Raw genomic sequence first — 22,933 nt, forward strand, 5'->3', positions numbered from 1 at the left:
GGAGAACACAAGTCGTCTTTTCCGCTGACCCCAAGAGCTCGCACCCCCGCTGTTCTTAAAGACAGAGGTAACAAGGCATGTTAGAAAATTCAGTCTTTTTGTATTTAAAAAATGCTGCCTTTTAGACCGGTTGAATGTCAAAGAATAAAAGGACCCGTCACCGGAAAATGAAATCTCGACGCAAGAGAAAGAGCCAAACAATGGCGAAAAGGCAGCCAGCCCAGACATCAGGCGAGCTGAAAGGCTCACCTTTGCTCTGCGGTGGGTTTTGACTCCGATCCCGGAGGACGTTGATCTCGTACACGGCGCCGTACGGCTCAAACAGCTCCCGCAGCTCCTTCTCGGACCAGGTCCTGGGGATCTGCCCCACGAACATCTTGATGGCGTCGATGTCGGGCTGGTCTGGGTGGTCCAGCGTCCCGTTCATCTTCTTGGCGCTGAGGAAGAGACCGCGAGAGGCCGGTGAGGATGGGGTGGGGGGAGCTGGGGGGCAGGGTTACTGGCGGTGGCAAAAACTTGGGTTCCGTCCAGAGCCTCCCTCTGAAGGGACCCAAAAGACACTGCTAGAGCAGCCGAAAGGGATGCAGGAGACAAGGTGAGGGCATCTGTTTGCAGGGTCGTGGCGTGATTCTGGCTGAGCCATAGGAGATCACTCAGAAAACATGACTTTTTAAGATGACTTTGATTCGACTTTACCTACAACCTACAAAAAAAACAGAACTTTGCAGCGATAAGTAACAGCCATAAGGTACCCAGTAAAAACAACCCATGCCTGTGCACTATACTGTGTCAATACAATTAGCTGCCATGCTCATACACTGCATTTTATTCTGCAGCTCTGCCATAAAGCCATGAAACCTGATGGCAACGTAAGGCAACATCAAACAGCTCAAACTTCCATGAAAAAATGTAAACCTTCCTAACCTAACCCAAGTATATCAAATCAATAGAAACGGGACAGTCTTTATTTCACTTTGGGCAAAACAACATCGGACTTCAAATTTTAAATTAGGCAAAAGGGCAAAACACTTGACGTTTAAAAATCTGTGCTTGCTGATGAAGAGCAGACTGATCTATAAGCTGAACAGGTGAGATGTAAACAGATTGGCCCATCGTAAGAGTGGCACTGCTCAATCTTTAGTTAAAAAAAGACAATTAAGAAGTCAAGTACATCGTTTGGAAATGTGCATTTCTGTCCTCCAAGCTAACTAAAATGCACTATGCTTTAGCAGCCGATGATCATTTCCTTTCAGATGTAATGTGTATTGATTAAACACATATTAGCTCATTTTCTCTTCTCACCTCAGTCAACACATTCATCCCAGCAAAAGGGGGCGATTAAGACATTCTAGAAAATGAAGATCAAGTTCCAGTACTTAGGTCTTCTACTGCATTTTATAAATAGACAACGATCTGTCCTGCACATGTAACAAAATCAGGGAAAGACCTCCAAGATTATTAATCTATTCCACACAACAGGAAAAAAAAACCCAGCTAGCTTTCACTGTGCCGAGGAGGTGCGTGTCATCAAGGGATGATCATCTTTTAGTGATGGGAAGGAAAGAGAAAAAGACAGCAGTGCCACGCCTCATCTGCAAGGCTGCAAGCATTATCAACTGCGAAACTCTCTGCTGCAGCTCCCTCAGAACAGAGCTGGATTCAATACCATAACCTCAGGAGACCAAAGAGTGGTTTCGGATATATGATCCACCCCATATATGAAACAATGCCTCAGTGCCAGTGATCTTGCCGTGTCAAGTCTTATCATACAGTCTAATATCTGTTACAATTATGTCTATTTTAAACCAGAGTCAAAGGACAACCTTCATGGAATCTGTTAAATTTTAAGAACAGAAAAAAAATACACATTTATCACCTATGATCATCCACAGTACATTCAAGAGGGAAGTAGAAGCCTGTCCTGTTTTGACGAAAGATGAATTTTAGGGGAAGGAATATGCCCAAGACAGAAACTCTTGATGTATTTTTGTGTTCGACATGCCCAGAGCTGCACACCTTGCACAAATTCTCATCTTCCCCCGGTGGCACACTTCTATTCAAAGGGGAGACGGACAGATTCTAGCCTTCTACACTGTTCGAATTACAATCTTTCCTTCAAAATAAGTGACCCCATATTAAAAAAAAAAACTTCAATAACCTAACCCCGTATCCCCCTTGAGAAACTAAATGACGGCGGTTAATAACACAAGTCAATTCTTCTTCCATTACACAGAAACACAAATTACTTCAAAGCACAAATGGGTTTTTGCAGGTCTAGGTCCAGATCAATAACAGCTCGAATTATTCCCACAGGACATTTATCTACAGCTTATCTAAGGCTTTGAAGTCCATCAGAACCCAAACCCCTAAGGGACGATGGATCTCGCCAGCTGCTCCACTGGGAATAAGGAGGCATGGAACAAAAAGAAGCAGGAGCATCAAACACTTGGTAAAAAAAAAAAACTGCAGAGATTCAAGCACGCCTCACTCTTCGGCTGCAATAACACCGACAAAACTTCCCTTCAGAAGAAAATCAGTCGAGGTGAGATGCTACCGCATGACTAATGTCAGACCTTTCAAAATAACATGTAGGAAAAGACCTTAATGTCATCAGAAATGAGCTTTTGCTTCAAGTAGAAATGACATTACCCCATTGATGTGACAGTGATTCACCCAGTCTAACATTCACCTATTCAAAGCACAAATCCTTCTCTTAAACCCCACATCTCCCGTGCGGTTTTTCCTAGGCGCTACCCTTTGGAAGCCATGCAAAAAAAAGATCACGTGCCATTTTGAACAATTTAAGGCTGTTTTTGACGTTGGCATTGACGCACAGCGCAAAATTTGGATTTGTATTTCTATAATACTCTCTGAATATCGGACCGAAAAGCTGAAAAAAAATGTCCTGGTTGGAATCCAATTAAAAATCCCTCTGCGAGGGATCCCAAGAGGCAAACTGAGAGGAAAAAATATCATGGTCATGCCTTCACTCAACAGTCAGAATCTTATTTTTGTTTTGTGAATCCTATTTGCAGGTGAAGCATGACAGCAGAGGCAGCTAACATCTCCAGAGGCAAAACCATCCCCTACTGGAGACAAGCTGCCTCTTCCCATTAGCCTCAACCGGCCCGACCACTGCCCCCTGCAGGTCTGAGCCTGTCACAACTGCTGGATTTCACCCTGGGAGAAGATGGTATCAGCTCGTCTATTTAGCAAAAGTCCATGAAATTTGCCATTGCAAATGGCTATTTATTAAGCTGGAGGAACAGATTTCTTTCATCCCTCAGCAAAAAAAACAAAACTCCGAGGACTTGAACGTTAATCCGTGCGAAATCTTTTAAAGGAGATATTGTAAGTGCCAAGGCTTGCTTTGCCTAAAAATGGGCACTTTCTTTGCATCTTAACTGAATAAATGTACCTCAGCGATGTCTAGTTAATCCACAGTTCCACTAAGTAGATTAATAAGGTTTCTACAGCTGCAGACAAGTCTCAATCTAGTGCAATGCTGACTAAATCATAGCTTTTGAACGCATTATGCTTTCACTGAATTGAGCACTAAGACTAGCAAGGTGTTATAGAGCTCTCCAGAATTAAGGCTTTTAAGATGTGGCCCGAACTGCCATTTGTTTTAGTAAAGGCCACAAGAAACAGGAGGCCTTCCAGTCCATGTAGCTCATTTGGTTGCTAAGTGGATCTCATTCAGCCGATACCAGGGCTTCCATCGACAACATGGCCGATTAGTTCCAGTCCCCCACAACCCTTTGTGTAAAGCAGCGCTGCCTGTGCCGATCTGCAGGATCTCATCCAACTGCTTCTTAAAAGAAGCCGGGGTATCGGCTTTGACTACAGGGCTGTAAAGCCTGTGCCACAAACTCTGAACTGCGGTTTGAGCTATAAATATAATTTTTAAAAAGCATCTGACAACTTAAAAAAAATCAGAACAACATCCTAGGACACCTGTCCTGACACTGCAACAAAGTCTGGCTGGCACCATAAACATCTGGATCAAACAGTGGATTGCACCATTTCTACGGGAAATCAAAGCTTATTGCTAACAATCAAGCAGGCAGAGGGTTTATAAGGATAACGCTCAGTGCGGACGGTCTACATCGCAGGCAGGGTGCGGCTGATGAGCAGTAAAGCAGACTACAGGATACACTACCTCATGATTCTGGAGCCTTCTGAGTCCATTGGAATGCCAGTGATTTCTGGCAAGAGAGATGCACAGAGCTAAACCTTTCAATGCTATCTGTATATAAGCAGCTGAGTTCTCTACACCAATTAAATATACTAACAATCGGGGAAACACGTACACAAGTTATACCACTGTAATGTACCTTTACTCTGCTGAAGAAATGCAGCCTTGTCAGTGAGAACTCACACAGCAGCTAGGATAAGCCAGCATTTTTCCTGCTCCGTGACTGCGCTTCCCTACGGCGCCAGCGACATAAAACAAAAGGCACTACAAAAGGTTAAAAACGCATGGCTTGGTGTGCAAATACACTCTGCTGCAGCTATTCAGCTTTTCCCTGCAAGACCCAGAGCCCAGAACGAGTGCGTCTGTGCGCGGGGAACGAGAACGTCCGACACCGGGTTTCTGGAGATCGAGGCCTTCGCCAGAGAAGCCGAGGCTCTGGAGCAGGCTGCCATCCGAGGCGGTGGGTGCCGGATTGTGTTCCCGGCACAAGTCAGGAGGGGGCATGGTGCAGCATAAAGGAGCCTGGGTGGACAGGTGCCGCTAAGCGCATGTGCTGAGGCCTGCACGATCGGCCACACGGCTGACTGGCAACAGCTCTGCGCACAGACTCGGCTTCGTTGACACTGGAATGGGACATCGGGGAGCCCTTGGAGAAGACGAGGGGATTCCTCCCCCCTGTCTGTTCTGCAATCTTTGCCCCTTATTTGTTAGAATACATGCAAGCTGCAGAACTGAAGGCCAAGATCCCCGTGCAGAAAGCCTGAAAGCAGCAGGGACAAATCACTTGCCCTTCGCGTCCTCCTGGTCTGCATTCAGACAGAAAGACGGGGTGAGCATTTTCTGTGCTCAAACACGTTGATCTGGTAGCAGCCCCAGTCGAGTTCAGCCACGCAATGAAAAACGGAAAATGCAAAATTAAACAAACGTGGCACCAGCTGGATTCCAATAACTTAAAAAAAACGTTTTCCTGCAGCTCAAGCGGTGACAGCCATTTCCTTCAGGGTTTTTTTCAACCACACTGCATGGGACTTAACTGGCTCCATTTTACAGTACAAGTCAATCTTCCAAAAAATGTGTCCAAGAAACACAATGGTATGAATGCACATGTGCTCCTTCCAGTTATTCAAATAATTGAGTTCTTGCAAAAGATAAAAAATAATGTAACCCAACAAAATCACAATTCTGTCGAATTTCTCTGATGGCTGAAGAACACACTGACCTTTCTTTCAGCAAAATTAAAATCCTGCTAATGACTTGCAAGGCAGTCTTACCTGCCTGACACTTATTTTATTAAAAGAAGGGGATTTCTGTAAGTCCAATTTCAACAAATCGTACGACGTGCTTTTTTTCCCCCATCCCCTTCAATTCATCAGGATACATTTCAAAGTAGTTTTAATTCTCAGCAGGAAGCCTCATGTCTTCAGTGTAACAGGACTTTACTGCACCACAAAGCTCTGGATGTGAGCTGCAGCACACTGCTCGCTTTCAAACAGGGCGTGTGCTTATTTACACCACCAGGCAGTTCACCCTTCGTCCTTCCACTCAAGACCCAATTCCCCACAAAGTATAACCATTTCCACGAAAAGACAGGGAAAGAGACCATTCCCGGTGTGGTTTATAAATCTACAGAGATCAAACAAAAACGAGGACCGCACTGTTTAAGACCTCAGACTCCGCACTTGAAATGCAAACTCTTTCACGAAAGGAATGTGGACCAGTTACATTAAAAAAAGCTCCTGCCTGCTCCACAAAGCCTCAAGACAACTCTTTACTGCCAGAAATGTGCGGTTAATACAAAATGTTCACAATACAGTTCATGCTTTGATATATTAGATACAGTTGCACAAATCCCAGTACAGTCTGGTTATATACTGCTTGGTTATCTGGTTGTACGCTGCCTGCTCACTGACAACGAGAAAAGGCTGGATGAGTACTTACACAGGACTAGCGTTTAGATTACAGTGATCCACCATCATCTCAGGCAGGAAATCCAGCTTGAAAGAAGTCATCTTCCTCACAACGCCAAAACCCACTCTCAAACAAAACCGAACACAATCCCACACTCTTCTCAAGTCTAAAAAAAGTATTTACGAAGCACCAATCCTTAATACTGATCTACAGTAAGGGGGGTGGGGGGGTGGGGGAGAAAATGTACAGCCAAAAGAAAAAAAAAAGACTAAAAACCCACAATCTGTACGATCACTCCCAACACTTTCAGATTAAAAACTTGCATAAAGGAAAACATGGAGGCGAATGGGAGAAAAAAACAACAACAAAAAAAACGAGTGCAAGACACAACAGTAAACTTCGGACTGAGAGGACAAAACCTCCCTTCCCAAATTTGTAGCAGATTATCAGGGGGATGCCAGCCTTAAAATGCGGTTTCGCACGAGTCTACAAAGGAAAGTGCTGATGTGCTTTAGTCTTTTTGTGAACGTTTCTACCACCGAAGCAATACTGATGAATCACGTGTCAGATTGATGTTGATAAGAGCGTGTGACATCCCGGAATGAATGAAGACTGTGAGGGGTTTGATAATCCTGTGCTAATGCTCCGCGCCACAGACAATCACACAGCCATCAGCAGAGCCCTGTTGTTCTTCATCGGGGCTGGGCTGTGGGACAGTGGGGTCACATGGCACTGGTCATGCTGAGGCACTGACTGCCAAAGGACATTCACCACACAGGCAAAAAAAAAAAATGTTGCTGACCTGTGTACACATCCTGGGATTAGTTTTATTTCTCTTTATACCTGATGCTTTTCTATGGCTTTTATTTCTGACAAAACGGCCCAGACCTCTACCTAAACTAACCTTTTTAGGTGCAATTTCTTTAAAAGAAAATGTTAAAATTCAGATGGAACAATGAGACATAGAACTACTCTCAACAGCTTCCTACAAACTTGCAATGCTTTAGTTGGCAGCATCTACTTCTGAACACAATTCTCCTGTACAGTGTAAGTGGACAATTCAAACATTATGGACCACATTCCATTAAAAGCTGTGCTTTTAAGGGATTCTGATTCTTAATGGTATAAACGTGACAGGTTTAAGTGTCAAAGATCAAAAACTTTGAAAAAGCAAATTATAGAGAAACTGAACATTCCGCCTTCGGGGCGGGAACTACAATTTTAAAATCAAGATATTTTGTTCAAAGTCCTTCTAAATAGGAAAATATGAAACTCAGGAATCTACCAATGTGAGAGTAGCCCCATCAAACTGCAGTAGAATGTACAGTAGAAAGCCCCTGTCTGATTGCCAACAGATCAAAACCAGTCATGATTCTGCATTCAATCAAACGGCACAGTTTTGTCCAAGAAGGACTTGGTTTAAATTTGCTTTTCAGGGCAGTGCATTTCTGCAGCTGTCCTTTAAATTGTTCGACACCTACACGGACCCCTTACAGAAAACCTTAATAGTGTGTGTTAGCTGCCTGTCTCAACTGGTTTCAGTTCCTACACCTTCTTCAAGGTGGCAGTCTGAATACACCCATGTGCAATCTTCTTGAAACGCTCTGGTGATCGGGTCATTCAGAAAGCAAAGTGTAGATCACCTCCAGCAGCAGCGGCCTCAGGTGTAATGATATTCAGCAATTGCACAGATGCAGGGACATTTAACATCAGGGCAGTTCTATGAGTTATGTGCTAATTCTTTCAGCCAATATACAACATGTCAAATATTTGTCTGTAAAATCGCAAACCTTTGTAATAGGTTACAAGTGACCCCTGTAGCGCTAAAAAAATTGCCGGTCATTTATTACGGCCTGTGCAGAGAAAATGGGCAGAACAGGTAGAGATTTAATAAAAGATGTGGAAAAAACTTTAATCTTATCAGGCAACAGACAGCCCAACAACTTTTCATCTCATTTTAAGGGATGCCTGTCTACATGAAACATTTGAAAAGGGTGAATTGTATGAAGAATAAACAAAACAGGTTTAATTACACCTTTTCCCTTAACAGGTCTGCTGTTACTCTTCATTCCCTGTTATTCTTATTCTCCAAACTCCCTCCACAGATCGGAGTAAAGAAAACACACAAGCTCAGCAGTCAGTCAAATGCAGAAGAACATTTACAGTTTCTCAAGGGGCAGTTTAGAAATAAAATTAAAGCAAACCGACATGAGGTGTGCTAAGCTGCAGGCCTGCTGGGATTTGAACCCGAGTCTCCTGCGCCGCCAAGTCAGGAGCAGGTGGAGATAATCCCGATGTAGCCCACCGCAGACCATGCACGCACTCGGCTGCCACGACGGTAAGGCGCCGCCTTCCTGGGCCGCCCAGGGGCCCAGCGACAAGAGGCCGGTAGGTGAAAGTGTGGTGGAGAGACGAAGCTGGTTCTTACCCCCCCAGGGCAGGGACTTCCAGGGCAGTATGGGTAAGCTCACACTGTGGCTGCCCGTGCTGCTCCGTGGACAGATACAGGACGTCAGGGTCGACGCTATCCATCCAGTGCCTTTGACAATCACTACAAAAACATATAATATCACGAAACAGCAATTAAGACTTTAAAAAAAAAAACAACAACAAAAGGCACTTTTTTTAAAAACAAAACTTCACAAGGCAGGCTCCTAAATCATGTCAATTACACTTCTGATCTCCTGCTCTATATGTACACCGTGTCTGTGGTAATGTATAGGCGTTCAAGTGATGTGTGATGGCTATGGCGTGGGTCCAACCCAATAAACATCAGCTGCACGCGCTTCACTTTTTCGGAGGCAAATTAGCCAGCGCGCCGGGGCTGACGACGAGCACGAGGGCCGGGGCTCCAAAAACAGACAGGTAAGCGTGAAAAGCCAAGACGCGCCCTTCAGCTGCTGCGACACTGGCAGAATCACAAAGGACTGGAGTAAAAAACAAAAAATCCCTCCTGGGACCTCTTATCCGACACCTCACCCTGAAAAGTTTCATTTTTAAACTCGAGACACGTGGAGACAGGCTCCAGTTCACACGCGACACCCCCTTTACGCTTTTTTAGGGCGCCTTACTCGGAAAGAAGCTTCCATTCAGAACAAAAGCTCTCCGACCGCACATTTTGGGAGCGCCGGACCGTAAACGAGCCGAGCCCACAACGCAAGGCCCATGTGGTGAAAAGCTGACACCCCCCCCCCCCCCCCATCATCATCATCCCACTAGTGAAAACACTTCCCTTTCTCACTTTCTGGAAAGAACCAGAAACTTCTGCGCTGCTTCACAGCACGAAGCTCGTGCAAATGAACACACGGGCCTGTGAGCACCCAGGACAGAACAACAACAAGGGTTCCCTCTGCAGCTCGTAAACTCCTGCCACGGGTTTTGGCCTGGCAGTTGCCAATCTGCTCGAACAGGAACGGCCCCCGCTGAATTCTGGAGCCCGGCAGGGCACGTCGCACTATGGGCTGGTTTCCAGAACGTTAGCCCGAGACCCTGCCTTGGGAGAAAAACATGTCCTGCTGTACCGCCAGCCCTGCAGGGGCCGGAGGCGGTCATCTGTTAAAGAGCTCAAGCGACGCTCGCTGAAGAACGGAACCGGAGAGCCCCTCTTCGTTTCGAGGCGCAAACAAGGCAAGAGCGCACAGCTTTACTTGGCCACAGCGGAGTCTGCGACTGCAAACACGGCCATTAACAACAGACATTTTATAAGCTCACTTCACTTAAGTTTGCTAAACACACAAGTCAGCAACTTAACCAACAGCCTTGCGTCCTTTCTAGGAAGCGCCGAGCAGATCGACAGCTGGAACTCTTCCTGCCAATGCTGTCTGACTGCAAGTGGGCTAAACTACAATAAAACTTCAGGAAGTAAAGGATTTGGAAGGTTTTCAGGGTGACAGATTGTTGACTCTCCGCGATTAACTGGTATTCTCGGGAGTCTGCGTGTCGCCCCTGGTGGGCAAGGCTGAGCAATCGCACAGAGCTGGCAGATGTGTCAGTTTGTAGAGATGCCAAATGCCCTGGGTTGCTCCAAGACTGCTCAGTGCCGGGGAACAGTTTTTCTGTACAACCAGCAGGTGGCATAACCCTCAGAGCTGGCAGCTTTAAACAGAGTGCATTAGGCTACACATCATTACTTTTGTGCAAATGCATTAGGAAGAGACTAAAATAAGATGTATAAGCTAGTAAAAAAACACTTAATCTTGTTAACCTTTGGAATGCCTTAAATATCAAAGGTTCTGCAGACTTACACCTTAGTCTTACTCATTTTTCAACAAAACCTTATGTCATTAAAGATGTTTGCCATTTTAAAGCCGCACAGATCCTGGCTGCATAAGATCAGTTCAAATGGCTCAGACAGACTGGGGGACAACGCAAAACAGATGAGAGTCACATGTTAGGGAAGCAGCACCGGACACTCATTAAGAGAGGGGGGGGGAAAAAAACTGTTCCACTCGTTATTGTCGCGAAGCCTGAAAGCTGCAGCACTTCAGGGCATTGGCGGATCCTGACACACTGCACTTTCCAAAAGATCCTGGAGGCATCTCACTTGATGCAAAGCGTCTTTGAAGATCATTGAAATATTTACTCGTCAAACCTGTTTAATCGGCAGCGAAGCCCGGTCCTGCTTCATTAAACATGCTGCTAGCGTGTCGTAGCAAACCTGCAGGGGGTTGAGGTGCTTCTCCAGGCAGCTGGTGCTCATGAAGTCACCACCCTTTTACTTGCGATGCTTCATTTCTGCCTCTCAAACCGGGCTTCCACCCTGAAGGCATTTAAAACATACATCTGCACCCACACAGAAGCTTCGCGTCGGTGGTTCGTCCTTCAAAATACCACAGGCTCGGCAGCTCGCGTTGTGTGCGAGGTTTAAAACTCCATTCCTCTAAGAGAAGATCGTTGAGCACCTCCCGAGTGCTGGAGAGAACTGCTGACCAAACTTCCAGCAAGTCTCCATCCGTGTTTAAATAAAGCCAAGTCATCTGAGGTCTGTTGGTAATAGGCAAGGAAAACAACACTTCCAATAAACAACTCTAAGCTGCATGATGGGAAAGAATTAGATGAAGATAATGATAACCAACTGGCGCTGTGGTCACGATGTTACAAGCCCGACACAGATTCCTTTCAGGAAACATCCACTGGGACCCCCAGATAAACCTCATTAGTGAATTCAATACCCTTTTTAACAAGACAGCTGCGAAGCAAAGGCATGTGTTATTGTTACATGTTAAGAAAGGGAATTTTTTTTTTTTTTTTAAAGAATATCTGGGTTTGCAAGGCTCCTCACTGAGGCAGCTATTATTCAGCTCAAAAGCATTTTCAGATTCAGTGCTTCGGGCTGTGAGGGGCCATTTGTCAAAGAACTTGCAGCGAGGGGAAAAAAAGCCTGCTCTCCAAACTCTGTGGATTTGGCAGGAGGGCTCATCGTAGTTTGCTACAGAATCTTATTTACTTCATTTATCGGGGACAAAAAAACTAAGTTGGGAGGAAGCAGTACCTTGAATTTCTCTAAGTAAGTTCAGCCTGATCGGGTGACCTGGAGCCCCACGCAAGAGGAACAGCTGTGTCCCAGACTAGAGAGCGATCACCGCAGGCGTGAGCAAGCGGAACAGAAGGGGGGGGGGGGGGAGGGAAACAAAGCAATATAAATGCCTACAGTGACTTTAGCTTTCTAAATAAAACAATTAGGTTTTATTGCTTTTATGAACTTAGCGCTCACTGCAGCAACACGGCATTAATCATTTGCACACCAAGGTGGGGAAAACAACAACTCATCTGCATCTGTAATATCCATAACACAAAAATACCTGCCACAATGAGCTACGACTTTGTCTCACAGTATCCCCTTCACTTCTGGGATTATTTTTAAATTGAAGAGAAATACAAAACTACCTTGCTTGTATTGTATATCAAGGCCTAGAAACTGTTTACGGAGCGCCTGCAAAAGGCAAGAACCCATACCTTTGCCAGCATGTCAAGACAGGAGAGAATTCAGCTAACGTAGCCCTTGATCAAGCCTGATCCATAAATCACGAAGGTACACACCTGGCTATTAATGAAGGCCTCAATGCGTACAGACACCAGCACTAGGTTCATCAAAAAGGCGCACACCCCCTAGACAAACTGGGATCACTGTGCTGGTATTTGACCAAGTTGCAACCGACAGCCACGGAAACAGATGTTTATCGGAAACAAATAATTTCTGCGCTTCATTGAAATGCTTTGCTTGCCCACTTAGTGCTTAATTCCTCTTTTTTTTTTACCAGACTACATGGGACAGTTACAAGCTTATGTGAACAAACGTGAATTTGGAAAGATCTTTCAGATGTTGCACCTGTGAACTGGAAAGACGCTGCACAGCATTAAAAGAGTAACTTTTAAGTTATCGAGTTAATCACAATCTTCCAAAGCCAAGAGGTGCCTTAACATAACTATCAAACGCAGCAGTAGCTCTCCGAGGCGAGACTATCTATAAACTGGCTATGGCTGAAAGACTGACACAGAAACATTTATCTGTGCAGCGTACCATCAATTCAATCAAATGAACACTTGAAAAAAGTCCCTTACAACAAAAATATTACAGACTGATGATAAACCTTTCCAATACCAATCCTGCAGGCTCTACAACAGGAGCATCTTGTTTCACCTTAAAAAAAAATCACTAGAATTTAAGACCCAGTCATGTATATTTTTGCATTCTAGTATGATCCAATCCACGTTGAACAAGGTTGCCGTTCATAATGAAGGCCTCTTCCCTTCTGTGTACTAGTGCTCCAACTGTAATACACTCAAACACGGCAAAATCACACGGGTGGGTATTTTCAGACATGAAAAGGCTACTAAGTACTTCATATTCTTTTGGCAACTGAATTTTTGTAACACTACTGGAGAAACTAGAGCAGCACTGTAAACAACGTACACAAATTACAGCTAACAAGCACCGGGGCAATGAAAGCACAATCATCACTGCAACAGAATCCTTCTGTCTGCTCTGCACGTCTATGGCAAAATCCACAGATCGTTACGCTGAGCAGTGTTATTTCTCCTGTTCAGGCAGAGTAATATGCCCTACTTAAGGTGGACGTAACCTTGAGTTCTCCTCTTCTCCTGCACCTCTCTTCAATACACACAGCTCATCTGGGCTCAGAGCTACTCCGTTCTCTCGCCAATCCTGTCCTCTAACAGAAACCAGCATCCAGGTCACTCACATGTTGAGGAGGAGGAGGAGGAGGAGGAGGTCGGTGCAAGAAGGTGGCATTCATATGGTAACACAGCTGGACGGAAAGGCAGTAGAGGTCAGAAAACACTGGAGCCCCCAGAGATCAGGTAAGGAGGCAGGTTTAATTAAAACCGCACCACTTTTTCTTCTAAGGGATGTACATCGGAGGGAGTGGAAAACACACCTAACCTGCACAGCAAGTACAGTACACGAACTCCAAAACCGTTTTCAGCTACACTTCTGAGAACCGCCAACCCACTTTTGCAGGAGGGTGAGTGGTGGGGGGGGGAGGGGAGTTCCCTCACTGCATCTTCATGCGTGAACCAGAGATAACAGCAGTTGCCCTTCATAAAAGGGGCCAGCCTGCCCATTCCCCTGACAGCACCGTGCAGTTGCCACGGTTTCGGCGGCAGGCGCTTGTGCCCTGGCGGGCATAGAGACCAAGTACCCCTCCCGGCCCAGTGCATGCAAATACCCGCTCCACTCGAAAAGGCTCACCATTTTCAATACGGCCTTCACCGCATGGGTGCAGCTGAAAGCAGGAAGAGAAAATGCTAAACGAAACCACGTACAGTAACACGCCAAAGAACAACTTTTACAAGAACCCATTTTGCAGCCTTCTGTGCAGCCTTCGCAGCTTAACGGCATCACCCAGCTTAAACATGACAAACCTAGACCGAAAAGGCCCTTACAGTGGGAGGGATATGCAAGAGGGGCCCATCTAGATGCCTCGGTTGCTGGTAACCTGGTGATCTGAGTCGTCCCTTGAAAGAAACGAGTATCGGCTTCATCGTCATGGCTAGCTAGGGATACCGTTTCAGATTTTCACAAGTCTTTTTAAAAAAAGTTACTAAAGGACAAGGGGTCAAAGCGTATGGATTCTAGACTGCATCACTCTCTCCATGTTTGATGCGCTTCTTGGATCAGTGCAAATGTTTTTTAAAAATCTACGTCCGTTTTCGTACATTTAAGGGTCTGCATCCTTCCACGCTGCAGGCAAGAGGCCCTGTTCCTGCTCCTGCTTGACAAGATCAGAGCACAGGACAGATCGAACGCCCCACATGTGCTCAGGCAGACGTTAAGGGTAGATGTGCAAAACCCTAACTTGGTGTTAAAGACGAGAAGTTCACGGGAGATCCAGCGTTACTAAAAAGGTTTCCTTCCCAGAAAGGAAGCAAACAAGTCACATTGAGGTACTAAAACAAATGCTCCAGAATGCATCGTAGCCTTCATATCAGCTACTCTGAGTAGCTCGCATACAGCACAGGCAAAAATATATATTCCTCTTAATTGTAAGCGTGCTGGAAAAAAAATCAAAGGTTATTTTTGGCTATTGTGAAGTGCACCCTGAAGCAGGGCATACGCTGCGAGAGGGAAAGTGGTCTCGAGGAGGGAAGTTTCAGAGTACTCAAGAAAGCCATCTTACATGTCATGTGGCACACAAACCACCTTCACAAACTGCGAAAAATGAAATTGAAACCCCTGATGGTTTTCATTGCAGTTTTGATTTTTTTTTGGGCAGGGGCAAGAGAGCATTGCGACTAAGGGCAATATATTAAAACACACCAACCAAAACGGATGAATGGTTGTAAATTTTCAAAACTTCCAAGTTTATTAAAATCAACGTTTTTTTGGACCCGTCTTAAGGTGATTCTGCCCTCCGGTCAATATTCTATTAAGTATTTCTTCAAGCAACACGTCAGTCCTCCAGTAAAGTGTATCTGTGCTCAGCAGTGTTCAAGCCAAGCCATAAGCCTGCAGTTCTATACGTCAAGTGTCTGTGGCTTTAATGAATAGGAATTTGGTGAGCAGTGAAAAGACGCAATGAAACCAGTAGCTCCCACGAGATGGTCCAGAAGTTTATACTCAAAACTGTTTGTCTTGGTATAGATGTTACTGACAACAGGCATCAAGGGGCAACAGCAGCACCAGCTGACTGGGATCGCAACAAATTTTTCTGACAGCCACTCTTCCAAAACAGAAAGGAGAAAGGTGTTCTTTTGCTGGAGATCGCCAACTATAGATTCATAGGTAAAATGATCCCTCACCAGCTTTCGTACATAAAAAAAACGCGTATCTCACCACGAACCTACTGCATTTCACACTGCCCATTTCTGACAGGATGCAATATAAATTATTGATATATACGCAGTCAGGGCAGTGCACAGCGAAAGCTAACAGCCCTCCACTGGTGTCTCGCATGATTAACGGCTACAAGCAACATCTACACCAACAACATGCATGAAAACAGGAAAATATCTTATTCCCAACGAACTTGAACTGTCCTCCTCGACAGCGCCAGCTGTCTCTCTAATACTTAGGTTAGCCAGCGCCCTGGATCACATGGTGCCCGAGCCCGGCAGAGGCCTGCTCCTCCCTTGGCTCAGTCGGACCGAGGCTCTCACTAGCGGGCAAATACAAAAGCAAATGGAGCCCATTCGAAACCTACTGGTGTGGTGCTGCAATAAAAAAAGGTGGGGTTTTTTTTGCAGTTCTTAACACATTCGGAAAAACAATAAAAAGGATAAAGGATGCCATCAACCCCCAATACACTCAAGATTCAATGAGCTTTCATGGCATTTGGCGGTGTGCAGCTCCGATCAGTCAGTCACGACCGTGTTCTCAAACTACAGTCTGCACGCTTCATTTTTTTCTTCCCAAGGACACTGTGTGATTAAATGTTACATGCCAATCTCTCTCCTGTGACTGAAGATTATGGAAATTTTACACAAAGCGCACACTCCTACAATTCAGTCCTATGAGATATGAAAGAGTGGGGGAGTGTTTGAATCACTGATCGTTCAAAAGAATGAATGAACAGAATCCTGCTATTAAACAGTTAATTCAAAGCACAAGCTATACTTCTTTTAAAAGAAAGAAAAGAGACATTATTAGACTAGCAGGGAACAGTACAGACTAACAGGCAAGAATGTATTGTTCTTGGAATGCTGCTATTTTCCCTTCACAGAAAGTGATAGGAATTGTACACTGGCACACAGAACCATTGATAATTACAGCTCCACGCCAAGAGATCTGAGCTTCTCTCTTCTTTCCCACCCACTGTGTACCACACCCTAACATGACTGCCACTGGCATCACACATTTTGAATTGCAAATCACCTGGTGGAGATGGCTGGAGGTGGGGGGGGATTCAGAGCCTATCCATCTGGCAGAAAACCGCAGGTAAAATTCTGTACCGCAGTTTCGATAGAGGAAGAAAGTATACAAGCCTGTAACTCACAGCTGGGTTTGGTTTGAAGGATCCTAATTAGCTTTGCCCCCCCCCCAACCGCCCCCTGTCCAATACTGATTTATTGGCAAGACCAAGTGAAAACTTATAATCTTCACAGCATGTACAGTTGCCATCTGTCTCTGTATACGCGTAATAAAACCACTACGCTGGACACACGTCTTCACAGCCAAGGCCTGGACGTCAGGGCACTAAAGGAGCAGCTGGCAGGACGCCGAGCTGAGCCGAGACAGCCTCCCTGCCCGTTTCTGTCCCACTGAGCAGCACAGCGCCTGAGCAGAGACGCCGATGAGGCTCACTGGCCTTGCACACCAGAGCCCACTGTTACAAGGGGGCGCCCGATCCGCTCGATAGAAAGACATCATGACAACTGCACCCTCCTGATCGCATGGACTTCTCGAACATTTTAATTCTACCAAATTGTTTATTATACCAAATCCCATGCAACTAGTGACGGCAATAAAGCACTGAGCTGGAACTGGGTGTGTGGTACACACCAGCACCTCTTAAACCCCTTCGCCTTGCAGCACACTTTAAATGCTCTGCATTTTTCACAGCACTCCCCAGAACTTACCCCCCACCAACACAGCAAGAAATAACAACATTTAGTTTGCACTGAGGCACAGGGCACAGTTTGGAATTTCAACACGAGCTTAATCCAGCATAAGAAGAGTAGCTGGGGCGTGCCGATCAAAAACGGAGAGCGAAACACAAAGCTTACACTTTGCGAACAAGATCTCTTGTGCTTCAAGATGCACTAGTGCAGAGCATGGCCGAGACTTTGGGAAGCGGGGAACACCCCCCCCAAAAAAAATATTCAGAAGGAAAAGTGACCTAATATGACCTTTGACAAGCTGGTGTGGTCTTCCAGAATCTCACCAAGCCTGAGACAGGCGGGGAGGTGCCCAGGGGTTGCAATGAGGACAATACAGAGAGGCATCCACAAGGGAGCACAACTAATCCACAAGACCACCAGCGCGTTGGAAAGGACAGCAGGGTTATTAGCTTTAGTCAGGGTCAGCACTATTGCTTCCAGGGGCACCTTTTATGAAGACATTACATCAAATTAATGGCGTAAACAAATGAAAATATTTTGTGAGCTATCAGATCAACCCAAAACGATCTTAGCAAACACACAAAGCCAGAGGGCTGTAATAGTCTTTAAAGGTCTTACCAAGACCTGCAATGCCTCAAGGGACATCTTCTGTGAATCAGAGATGAGAGAAACGCTGAAAATATATAAGGGGGGCGGTTGTAGCAAAAAATGGTTTCATCTTGAATCACAAATGTCACAATACTTCCCTGGCACGGCATGACACAAAAATAGCACCCTTTGTCCAACCCTGAATGTTAACTTGCCACGCAAGGCTGAGCCACCCGCAAACGCTCGCTTTGAAAATTCAAATAAGTTAGAAGACTGACACACACACACACACCCCTTCCCAATCCCCTCATCTAGTAACGCAGAAGCGGAAAAAAAACACACGGTTCAATGAGGTGAAATGAACTGTGACGTCCTGTTACAGCAGATAAAGCGGCAGTTTCACACCTGGCTGTTTGTCCGCTGTACTCAGAGACTTCCTGTGTGGCGCCCGAGGTTCAGGGCGAATCTTGCAGCCCTGCTGTGCCGCGGGGCAGGAGGGGAGAGCTCATCTGCCGTGTCATCAGCACGGGGCCCGACCCGCCACCGGGGTCCCAGGACGCAGCTTCCTCGGCCCCCTGCCAACACGCGGCAACGTCTTCCGAAGCGCACGCGCGCAGCAAAGAGCCCACGAAGCGGAATTAAAGCCGTAAATCTACACGGCACACGGGCGGGCAGGGGCTGGCAGAACGAACGCCTCCGAAGGGAAAGGATACGGCACACCCGGCCCGGAGCCAGGCCGGGGCACGGACTGCCGCGTCCTGCGGCTCCCGCGAGGACGGGCGAGGGGGTGCGGCCCGAGGGGTAACCGGAGCAAAGACCGCGGCGCCTCCGCTGGCAGCTGGCAACGCCGTGTTCATGCGTCCATCAGGGGACAATACATCACCGCCCCCCCCCCCCACCCCCCAAGGACCTCGCACACTGCGCCGCTTTACCGCGGACACAACAACGAACAGGCCGCGGACAACAGCGCGACAATCAGGCGCACGGGAGCCCGGCGGCTCGGGGCGGCAGCAGTCGCTCCCTTTGAAAGGAAGAAGAAAAGGCGCAGTTTGAGCAAGAAGGGAAATGACAAGGGGACGGCCTCACAGCTCTCTCTCTCTCTCGGAGATAAGCCTTTGTTTTTTTTTAAAGAAAAACTGCACGGTCTGTCCAGGCCATAACCCTCAGACGGCAACAAAAGCTCCCTGCTGGGGCCCCACCGCCACCTGGCCTCTCCCCGCAGGCGTGTCTGAGCGCAGCGTCGCCCCGTTACTGGACGGGCCGGCTGCGAAAAGCACCCGGCTTCCGATTCGCAAAGCACACGGCTGCGGGTGTAAACCAGTCGCCCTGAAGCGCGCCACGCACAACTCCGGCGTGCTGACTTAACGCTCCGCTCGCCTCCCGTCGCCCAGGTGGGGCGCAGCCAAATTCACCACCGGCTTAAACCTTAGACCTGCTGTAACAAAAAAAAAAGTTTATACTGTTTCCTTTTCTGTCATTATACACAAATCTGCCAGGGCTCGTTTACAAACCACACAGTTTTAGCCAAGCTCATTGAACCTTTTATGTGTTCTCGTAACTCTTTATGACCTTTTGCCTAGAAACAGTAACTCGGCTCTCGCTGCAGATGGAGACCGTCAAGACATCTCCAGTCTGAACACGTGCTCCTCCCGGCCCTCAAAACTCCACCACGTAGCCCCTCAACCTGCAGGCCCATAAAAATAACTGCAGAGGAACCCTGCGACGCCCTTCGATGCCCTAGGAAAAAGAGGGAACAGGCGAGGCATTCGCAAAATCTTTATTATTAAGGGGCAGGCCAGATTTCAATTCTGGTGTCAAACAGAGGCCCAGACAGACAAGAAATTCCCTTTATAAAATAAAATAAAAACCACGAACAGGCCAATCAAGTTCGGCATCTTATAACTTTGGCAATAGGTTGAAAAACGGCAAATCAGAGGTGCTAAGAGACAGATTACTGCATAGAACAGGATCAGCAGACTTTTATTTATTTAGAACAACCTCTTAGTGGTGTCGCGCTACGGTGCAGAAGAGGCACTGCTCATGCCGTACTGTAAACAAGAGGCTTGAGTTTCAAGCAGTGGCAGGGAGAGACCCGGCTTGATTGCCAGGTTAACGCTGCACGATATCAGGATCCCTGTGCTGCTCGGACATCACGCGCGCTCGGGGCTGCTGCACGCGACGCGGCGGAAATCACCGCTTCACCTGCGGCGGTCAGTGGCTTTTCAATGCGCTCTTGGCCAGCACAGCGCCAGGAGTGGCACCGCAGCAAGCATCTCGGCGAGCCAGGGCAAAACACACACCCGCGCTCTCCCCAGGTGATGTATGGCTTAAATTAAATTCTCATCACACGTACCACAAAGCTTATTACCTGCCCTGAGTGTCCTCGGCCATGTTAAATGGTTCTATTAACACCGCATTCTGGAGACATCCGCTGTGCACACTGACCTTTCCGAATGCCGGGAGTCAGACATTTATCACAATCTCTTTGTAACACCTTCCAGGACACTGCGCATTAAAGCAAGACGGGGACAACGCAATCTGAAGGCCGGGGTACAAAAGTAACTTTCAAGACGGGGTTCAAAAGTGCTCACCAACTTGCAAGACCTAATATACGGGAGATCCTAGCATACCCTTTGAGTAATTATGCGCTGCACTGGCAACACAAGGCGCAGAACTAAAAACAGAAATAAGGAGGAGATGGGAACAGTATATATATACACACACACACACATCTACACAGAGCGGAGATCAAGTGGAATGAAACTGCTACAGAAAATCTGTAAAGCATGAAGCAAACAGCTGTTCAGTCTATACACAGAATAAAAACAGGTGTGCAATGCCAACAAAACGGCGCGTTTTTTTTTAATGCCAAGGAAGGCAACAATTTTAAATTGAAAACAGCCTTAAAAAAAATAATCTAACGGAGTACTGTTAAAGGCACTCACCCATTTTCACCGTCAACAACCAGGCCCCCCGAGACTCTGTCCACCTGATTAACATCACAATTGTCAGCGGAGGCTGTCATCACCAAACCCTTGCAGAAGATCGCAAAACAGAGGAGGGAGGGGGGGGTTATGAGAACACAGAAAGGCAACCGCAGCTCCTCTAACGCACACAGCGCTCCCGTCGGTACTGGATATTGGCGGCGCTCGTTTCTTCTTTTACGGAAAAAAAAAGGCGTCACATTAAAGGTTTAACCCCAGACATCCGACAACTGATGCCCCACTTTGGTTTTTTTTTGCGTTCGTTTCCTCTCGCTGGTGTGACTTTCCCTCCCCTCCCGAAAGCCGCTGCCGCCGCCCAAAAAGCTGCCCCAGAGTTCCCCCCCTCCCCGTCTGCTCGCTGCGACTGCTGATGCTTTTAACCTGCTCGGCGATGCTGCTATTGTCTGAAACTCTCCGCTCCAGCCCCAGTCTCGCAGCTGTGTCTGCATCAGGACCCCGAGCGCAGGCGTCCACTGCACGCCTGAATGGAGCTCGCAAAAACCAAGTGCTACACCCCCCACCTCCTTCACCAGCCCCCCCACACACACTCCTTTTACCGGCTTTTAAAAAAATTCAGGGGATATATAGATCAGCAGAATTTGGGGTTCCTGGCAGCCAAAAGTGTTTCAAAAAGTGAGGCTCTAGCCATAGTAAAACTAAAAACAGGATTATGTGATGGATAAAATAAGCCTAAGTGAACTTCCCCCTCACTCCTCTGAAATGTACAGGGAAATCTCGGAAGTCCACTAATGTTGCTAAATGGAACGAATAAATTACTGCAGAACAACATGATAAAGCGACCCAACACCGCTGCTGTCTCGTGCTCGCTGAAAGGAGATTTTAATCGAGCAAAATTAAGCCAAATGTCTGGTAATCTGGAATCATTTAAGGGCTTCTGGATCACGGAGTTAATAGGCTGCTGTCTCGTTAGCACGCTACGCGATGTAAGCAATGGGACAGGCGGACTCGTTCCCCTGCTCGGATGAGCGAGTGTGATGGTGTTCATCCCCGGGCATTTCTGATTCTGTGATCAGAGCTGGGGTTCTGGGGCGGGCTTCAGCAAACAGTCAAGGTCACCCAGCATGTATTCTGTGCAGGCTTCAGATTTTCTGCATGGGTTAATACAAAACAAATTCCCAACAAAAGACCCAGAATTTCTTCTGGAAAATGGATGGTTTCAGGGGGCAGAGCAGTGGAGCTCTCGCAGAGCCAGGGGCTCTGGGCTCAATTCCTTATCTGAGGTGCTGTCTGCGTGGAGTTTGCATGTTCTCCCGGGACTTATGAGTTTCCCCTAGGTGCGCCGGTTTAAACCCACAGCCCAAAGACATGCAGGTAGGCTAACTGGTGTCTGGGAAAACTGGCACTGGTGTGAGTGTTCACGGTTTGGTGTCCGCGCGTCTGCCCTGCAACGGACCGGCGTCCCGTCCAGGATGTAACCCGCCCTGTGCCCACCGCTAGCTGGGATAGACTCCGGCACCCTCGTGAGTCTGAACTGGATGAGGAGGTGAGAAAATGAATGAAAGGGCTGTTTCACATTCAATGCAGAAGCAGACATTACAAAACGTCAAGCAATCTGCTTCGTCTAAAGGCAAATGTAAAACATTTTACCATCCGCTGATGGTTCTGCAAAGTAAGCTATTTAATTGTGCAATTAAACCCCACTTAATGGTTAAGCAAGCTACCTGCAAAATGGAGAGTGCAAAAGCAGCTACAGCTTATGACAAGGACGATCCATAACTAAACCGTACCACACATCATGTGGAAAGGAACAGGAGACATGGATATGCTAGAGTTATAACCATAACCACAATCACACAAAATTATAGGGGCTGGAGACTTTCAACAAGCTTGTGGGTATGTAATTGTGATTTTATCTAAACTAACAAGTCATCACATCATTACTGGGCAAATAAAACATCACTGGCATTCAGTCTGTAGATTTCACCACAGCTTTATGCCATGCAGAAGGGCACGCGCACCACAGAGCCACTGTAAAAAAAAAGATTTAAGAGGACTTTTAAACGCTAATAGTCACATTCAAGAACACGCATGGAATAGAAGTTGCAGCTCTGCTCTGATCTTTCGAAACAATCACTTACTTACAAAAAGAGAACTGCCGCGTTAAGGGCCCTTTATATGCATGCAAATTTAATACGGCATGGCTGTGTGCTCCACACAGGCAGTGCTGCATGAGGCCGCGCAGGCTGCTCTCTCCCAGTGCGGGGCTGGGGCTGAG

At 46.8% G+C, this 22,933-nt stretch overlaps 1 protein-coding gene across 7 annotated transcripts in view; it reads right to left on the bottom strand.

Annotated features, from left to right (window-relative positions):
* celf1 (cugbp, Elav-like family member 1) overlaps positions 1–22,933 on the bottom strand; it is a 56,987-nt gene that overhangs the window by 17,662 nt on the left and 16,392 nt on the right. For 3 of the 7 annotated variants that reach the window (XM_088934611.1, XM_088934610.1, XM_088934613.1), the window contains exons 3-5: positions 20,659–20,747; positions 8,535–8,657; positions 250–437 (exon numbers count right to left, since the gene is read on the bottom strand). In XM_088934611.1, coding sequence (XP_088790737.1) covers positions 250–437; positions 8,535–8,657; positions 20,659–20,738 — 391 coding nt within the window. In that variant the 5' untranslated portion in view covers positions 20,739–20,747. The remainder of the gene's footprint in view (positions 1–249; positions 438–8,534; positions 8,658–20,658; positions 20,748–22,933) is intronic. The other 4 variants (XM_088934615.1, XM_088934614.1, XM_088934617.1 and 1 more) reach the window with 2 other exon arrangements.

This window comes from Atractosteus spatula, chromosome 16 (assembly GCF_055471065.1).
Source record: "Atractosteus spatula isolate fAtrSpa1 chromosome 16, fAtrSpa1.hap1, whole genome shotgun sequence".
Classification (NCBI taxonomy): domain Eukaryota; kingdom Metazoa; phylum Chordata; class Actinopteri; order Semionotiformes; family Lepisosteidae; genus Atractosteus; species Atractosteus spatula.